Here is a 7,036-nt window from a genome sequence, read left to right as displayed (position 1 = left end):
TTAAACTAAACCTATCATCTTCCCTACACAGCTGGGCTTGCAGCCTTGCAGAAAGTTGTATTTATTTTGGACTGAGAGCCCTAGTGAAGCAGCCAGGAGAGCAAGTGTTTGGACACAAAAGGGCCCATCTTCCACTACTACTAAGGATTGCACTAGACGACCTCTTCCTGAAACAAGCAGTGATTAGGTGGTGTACCAGGTTAATCTAAGACTAACATGGCCTGTGATCTCTCTGACCTTGCACAGAAATGGACATTGGGGGGGGGGTTTATGCACCTCAGACTTTACTATAACTTCAGCACTCCAAAAGGTCTCTGAAGTCCCAATTTCTCAACCCCTTCATCTGCATCCTCCAAACAACTTGTTTCACCTAATGGCAATGCAGGCAGCCCAAGGGCAGCAGACACCAGGACTAGCATGATCAGGACAAAAATTTACTTCAAGTCTCCTTAACTGTGTTGACGCTAGCAACGTACTTGAAACATAAGAAGGTCTTTGGTGGAAATGCAAAGTTCTCTGCTAGCGTATGGAGGGAAAATTACCAGAATTTGCCTAATGTGAAGAGACCTAGAAGCGCTATAGCCCGCCCTGTGCTCAGACCGCATTTACTGAAGCTTCTGAACCAACAGAAATTGAGGATTTGAAGACTAGATAGCCAGTAAGGACTGACTTCCTCAGTTTTGGCCTAGTGATCTTTCAGGTGTGTTGCAGGCTCAGACACTGAATAGATTCCTTCCCACTGCTGTGATGTTTTCCTGTGAATTTCCCCTACTGCTTGAGAACAGAGGATCAAGCATCACTTTAAGAAAGGAGAACCTATTTCCTTTTTAAAAAAAAACTTTAAAACCCACAGAATTTTTAAGTCTCTCTTCCTGACACCACCACCAAAACCTTGACAAAAATTAGTTAGAAAATACTTGGTTAAATACCGGTAGACTCCATTTACTTCATCCGTTTCTATTGCTGCGTCATCACAGAGCGCACAGAAGTAGTGATAACTTCTGCGACAGGCTCTTTCCTCACATCCCACAGTGGCTCCTTTCTTGCGACAGAAGTTGCACACCTAGAAGAGGATGAGGTTTAACAGGTAAGCATTACAGACAGCTACTGAAAATCTTGCTGTATGAGGCAAATACTATCCTCTGCGGGACAATCAAATCTTTTGTTGCAAGTCGCCTCTGTATAACTCATCAGGCAAGTTCACTCCTACCCTGGTCATTATTTCAGCTGCCTTTTTGCCATCTTACCTCTACTTCATACTGATGAATTTGTAAAATGATGCAAAGTGCCATGCGAGGAGACTGGGCAACCTCACCCCCTCCCTTAAATCTGGCCCAAGTTATTTCAATACCTACTGGTATTAGGGTTTGTATTTATGTTTTCTAGGCTAACTTTGTAACGAAAAGTGTTCCACCCAGGATGTCAGGGAGAAGGGCAGCTGAGGGCAAAGTCAATAAGAAAGCATTATATAAAATAGCCTTCCTTCTGCTAAAACCGGACGCTGTTTCCCTTCCCCTTATGCATTGCATGATTTTGTTTCAGGTACTGGCTTAGTCCTTTATCAAAGACTCTTAGGAAACTTAGACTAAGGACTAAAAAACCAACATATTTTAATACAAAATGAACTAAATTTCACCAAATATAATGCCAAATCAATGTTTCTAATTCTAAATCTGTAATTTCCCTAAGCTCAGTGCATCAGGAGGACCAAGTACTTTTCTGCATTTTTTTTAAGCATAAAACAGGCCAGACAACCTTCAGTGCTGAGACAGGACTAAGTGCAGATTCAGAAACTCCTTACCAGCCGCTTTCCTCTCTTGAGTTCTTTCAACACTGATGCCACATCAAACCTTATATCCAGATTATCTGGGTTATACTCTTCAGATTCCACAAATCCTGAGGAAAATAACTAAAGACAAAAGAGACGGCATTAACAATTAATAGAGGGACTCAGAGTCACCAGTGCATTCCAAAAAAAAAAAAAAAAAAGACAGGAAGGGTACATCTTTTCTTCTTGCACTCGCCCTACCTAAGCAAGACTGATTTTTCTGTCCTTTTCAGGGATTTTACCTATGCTGAACAAGTTGCTGCGCTTAACCCTTTTCAAGTCAAAAGAAGTTCCTCTGTCTATACAGGAGATCTCACATGACCTGAAGGTGAACTAAGAAAAGATAACAAGGTGAGAAGGTGAAGTTAGTAAGAAGTGTGAATGAAGAAAGTCTGGAAGTCCAGGCTGCCCAGAGTAAGGACGAGAAGCTCTTTGGCTGACAGACCTCCACACCTTGAACATCTTTTATCTGCCCAGTTGTTCAGGTGTACAGCTGAATGCAACAGTTCTCTGTAATAAAATTTCCATGCAGTCCAATACTGACAACAGTTGGCTGCGTAAGAAACATAGGAACATTGTACAAAGCCTGGGAAAAAATACACACATGCACATTCCGGCCGCTTTTAATTCCCACAGAAGTGCTGAGCCATGACAATAGGTGAGGAAGGGGAATTTCTTAGCAACTTCTTCTAATCATTATATATAACTAATTCCAAACAAAAGCGAGCTACCCTTATGTCAACTGGCAGGCAGCCTGTCTGCTCAGAATGCGATAGCTAACTGCAGAAAAGCGTAACAGCGCAGAGAAACCCAAGGCAGAGAAATTAGTAAAGTTGTTATTGTTGGGGGAGGCGGCCAGAAGAGAGGGAAAAAGTTTCAACACTGAAGCAACATTATAGCCCTAACAAAACCTGTTTCAAACAGAACATCCAAGTAACACTGTAAAATAGGTCTCAGCTGTTTCTGAAATATTCTGCTAAAAAAAAAAAAATTAGCAGAAAAATAAAGATGTAAACATAAAACCCGTGAGAATAAGAAGGCTGCAACAGTGAAAGCCAGAGTGCTGCCCCAACAGCAGAGGCACCTCCTACACTAAGCAACCCTCCTGAAGGGAGAATACATCATCCGCAATTGATTCTGCACACCAAGAACCAGCTTCACTAAGAACCCAGAACAAAGGGAAGGCATTCTGACAGCAAGAAGATGTCCTGGTTTCAGCTGGGATAGAGTTAATTTTCTTCCTAGTAGCTAGCATAGTGCTGTGGTTTGGATTTAGTACCAGAAGAATGTTGATAACACACTGATGTTTTCAGTTGTTGCCAAGTAGCGCTCAGAATACTCAAGGACTTTTTGAGCTTCTCCTGTTCGGCCAGGTGCATAACAAGCTGGGAGTACAGCACAGCTAGGACAGCTAACCCAAAATAACCAAAGAGCTATTCCATACCATATAACATCATGCTCGGGGGGGTTAGTCAGTCGGTCGGTCGCAGGCAGAGTGATCGCAGCTCGGGGGGGAGTGATCGCTGCTCGGGACGGGCTGGGCACCGGTCAGCGGGTGGTGAGCAATTGCATTGTGCATCACTGCTTAGCTGCCAGCCGGGTTAAACCACGACAGAAGAGTAAATGCATTCTAGGATCGCAGTGCACTCAGAGCTTCCCCAACATCTAACATTTTTTATTCCTTAGTTTATACAAGGCACAGACTGGGAAGTTTTTTACTTTGATATATCAAGTGATGTGAATATTTTCCTGCAAAGGTTTCATTAAATACACAACTTTCTTCTGTGGTTTGAGAAGCCTCATTCAGTTTAGGGTCTCAGGAAGGCCTATTCCTACTGATAGACTGTATGTGGACATGCATGAAAACACAATCAAATCAACATGTCCAGCTGTGCAGCCATGTCCTCCCCCTCTCCAAAACTGTGGCCAAGGCTTGTTGCTTTTCAACCTAATATAAGCTTGCTGGTTTGTGGAACCAACCTTTTAATTCAGACACCATTGTAGTGTCAAAACCAGACAAGCAGTGGAAACTTCCCCTTTAGCCCTTCTTCTCCATTCCTCTTAGGTACCGACCCACTAAAAGCCACTCACCAGACAATCCTGATGAGCTGCAATATTTCGCTCTTTGGCAACATACATTACAGAACCAGCCTCCCCTTCTGAACAAAACGCACACGTTCTTCTCACCATCTTCGCCATTATCCGGAAAAAAACCTAGAGCAGGAAAACTGGGACAAAACACAAGGCAATTGATGCAACTAGCATATGCCAAGCAGGACAAACAGAGGAGAGCAGAGCTTGTTAGCACTTGCCCTCTAACTGCTCCTTCACCTACATCCCCTGAACCTTGGTGCTTTGCTCCTCCAGCAGCAACCACTAGCAGAATAGGCAAAGCCTGCTCTTGGGACAGCAGTGGGATGGAAATCAGCTCCCAAGAGCTCCAGCGGTTAAAGCAGGAGGAAAAGCGGTTTATTTCCTCTTGGAAAGTCACTAACAAGTCGTAAGGGGCAATACACGAGAGTTTTCAAGCTCGCCCGGCAATGTCTGCTCCAACAACAGGCCCAAAAGTGGGCCAGCACGTCATGCCCTAGACATGAAAACCCTTTGATTTGAAGGAGGCCAATCATCCATAGCAGTGCTTTCCTTAAGCTAGTTCTGCCACGCGACACTTTGCAAGTCAACCAAGGAGAGAAAAATAGCTGCCCCCAAACTTCTCCAGTTTTCTTTCTTCACAGAAAACAAGGAAGAAACACTAATTCCTCACTGTAAAAAGGATGCAGCAAAGCAGCATGGCGAGGCTTGCAAGCAAAAGGGGGAAGAAGACAAGAGTCAGAAATGAGAGACTTGAACATTCTCTGTCAATGAGGTGGAGCGCTAACATGAGCGACATAATTTTCTCTGTACCCTGGGATTTGGCCCATGGACTCTGGTTCTCTTTTTCTGGCCATATCCACTAAAGTCTTAATTGTTGTTCTTCACATTGTCTCTCTTTCCCCCCAGCAACTGCAAATTTTTAAGGCCAGCTACTTATTTCACAAGACAGTCTAAATGCTTCTGGATAAGCTTTTACCCACATCCCCCACCAGCAGTTTAGAGTGTCACGCCACACATTAGCAGCAGAAGTTTTACTTTGTCTGTGGTTTCTGTGCAAGTCCACCGCAGAAATCTTCACAACAATTTCCCACTCCTACTAGGTGTGATACTCCAAACTGCTCTTTTCTGGAGACGTCACCTCTGACAGCACAAACTCCTGTAGGATAAGGGTAAGAAAAGTCTGCTTTTACTTTCAAGAAATAAGATTTGAAGTTAAATTATTCCAGTGAGAGAGAGGCAGTAAGGTCCAAGTACAAAACAGGCAGGAAATCTCAGTCCAGCAAATCTTGCAGCCTTTCTGTGACTTTCAACACCTAATCTCTGATTTCATTACTTTCCATTTCCCTTCCGCAAAACAGAGGGGGTAGTCTGAAGTGAGAACACCACCGGAGGAGAAGAGGATTTTTATTTTTTCCTCTGGCTCTGCCAGAGTATTCACTTAATCACAGCGAGTCACTTCGCTTCCACGCACATCTGGTTTTTTTTCCTCCGTCCTTCTATCTCTTGTAAGCAAGGCAGGGTAGAGACTGACTTCCAATATCCATCTACACAGTGACCATCACATCAGTCTCAGAAATTAAGCATTAAGTAAATATGACAGAAACAAATAGAAGTGTATAGAAATAGAAATATTAGAAATAGAATAGACAGCAAAGACTGAAAGGAATTACAAAGCAGAACAAGCTAGGGTTTGAATAGTCTAGAATTCAGGAAAAGCTCTCTGCAGCAAGCAAATACCTTAAATCGATGCAGATACATAGGCCCTGTTCAGGCCCAGTCAGAGGATCCAGCTCCGGAGGCTCTGGGAATTCCGTGAGGAAGAGGCTAAAGGTGGAGTCTACAGTCTCTGGTGTTCTTACAGGCTCAGGAGAAATCCTGGTGCTGCAGGAGAACAGAGGACACTCAGCCAAGGCCAGCCTTTGGGTTACTCCAGTGCCTTTGCAGGAACCCTGAAGCAGTGGCAGGACAGCTCTTGGCCATTCCTCACTGCAGATGCAGCCAGCCTGCACTCACTGCCCCGTTCAGCCCAGTATCCTGTCCCCCACAGGGACGCTGCTTGGGCCCTGTGCTCTTCCCTAGCTTTCTGCTACAGATTATTGCCAAGGCGAGGACACCGAGCTAACCAGGGCAATGGATCCGGCTGGCTGCTCTCAAGCAAGAAGGGAGAGGCTAAGGGCATGGTTCCAGCTCCATAGTTTAATTGCGCTTCGCCTAAACAACCCCTTGCTTTCGCAGGTCTGAAGCCTGCCGCTCACAGATTCCATTCGACACCCCAGGATCTGTCTGAAAAGGCAAGAAATCGTTGTTCTTTACTCAGCCCCTCCAGTACACTCGTGACAGCGTAGATCTGTTATTCTTTCTCCTACTGTCTCTTTTTCAAGTTGAAGAATCTGAAACTACTTAGTTGTTCCTTGTACAGAAGCTGCTCCCCGTCTTTGCTCATCCCTCTCACTTCTCAACCTCTCCTCTACTCCTGCTATGTTCCAAGAGGAGCAAACGACCTTCAAAAGGGTGGGCTACCATTCACAATACAAAGTCACAATGGTGCTCTGTGTTTTTCTCTTCTTAATAATTCTTAATATTTCAATCACATTTTAGACTGCTTCTAAGCATGGAGCTGACACTTTCATAGAACTACGTATTATAGTCCCCCAGATCTCTTTCCCAAGTGGTATCAGATAGTATGGAGGGCATCAGCGTTATCCTTTTTGCTCTGACATATGCATCATTTTCCACTTATCAATGCTAGATCTTCACCCGCTATATTATAGTCAAATCACTTGCTGTCACAAAGTCCTTCTGCAACTCTTCGCAGCCAAAGACGCGGGCTGTGGGAACCTAAGGTGATTAATTAATCTATAAGAGCTGGAGGCCCTTCCACCGCCCTCCACTAGTGACAGAGCAAATGAAGCCACAAAACAGAAGACAGAGAAAATGCATCTGAGAGAGTCACGTGCCTCTGGCTGCTTCTCTGGCATCCGCCCTGTTTCCTACAAGCAGGTTTCTTTTTTTTGCAAGTGATAAAATGGAAGAAAACGGGAAACGAAACAGAAAGTAAAAAGGGACAAGAACACCGTTGGCAAGTACACAGGGATTGTGCCACTAATACATCCT

At 44.3% G+C, this 7,036-nt stretch overlaps 1 protein-coding gene across 1 annotated transcript in view; it reads right to left on the bottom strand.

The window, feature by feature from the left end:
- Positions 1-7,036, bottom strand: part of LOC104131606 (SET domain bifurcated histone lysine methyltransferase 2) — a 49,211-nt gene that overhangs the window by 15,874 nt on the left and 26,301 nt on the right. The window contains exons 15-17 of the mRNA XM_009644794.2: positions 3,920-4,042; positions 1,802-1,909; positions 930-1,063 (exon numbers count right to left, since the gene is read on the bottom strand). Coding sequence (XP_009643089.2) covers positions 930-1,063; positions 1,802-1,909; positions 3,920-4,042 — 365 coding nt within the window. The remainder of the gene's footprint in view (positions 1-929; positions 1,064-1,801; positions 1,910-3,919; positions 4,043-7,036) is intronic.

This window comes from Egretta garzetta, unplaced genomic scaffold (assembly GCF_000687185.1).
Source record: "Egretta garzetta isolate BGI_Z169 unplaced genomic scaffold, ASM68718v1 scaffold268, whole genome shotgun sequence".
Lineage (NCBI taxonomy): Eukaryota > Metazoa > Chordata > Aves > Pelecaniformes > Ardeidae > Egretta > Egretta garzetta.
Note: the sequence above shows the minus strand (reverse complement) of the source record. Positions and strands in the feature narration are given on the sequence as shown.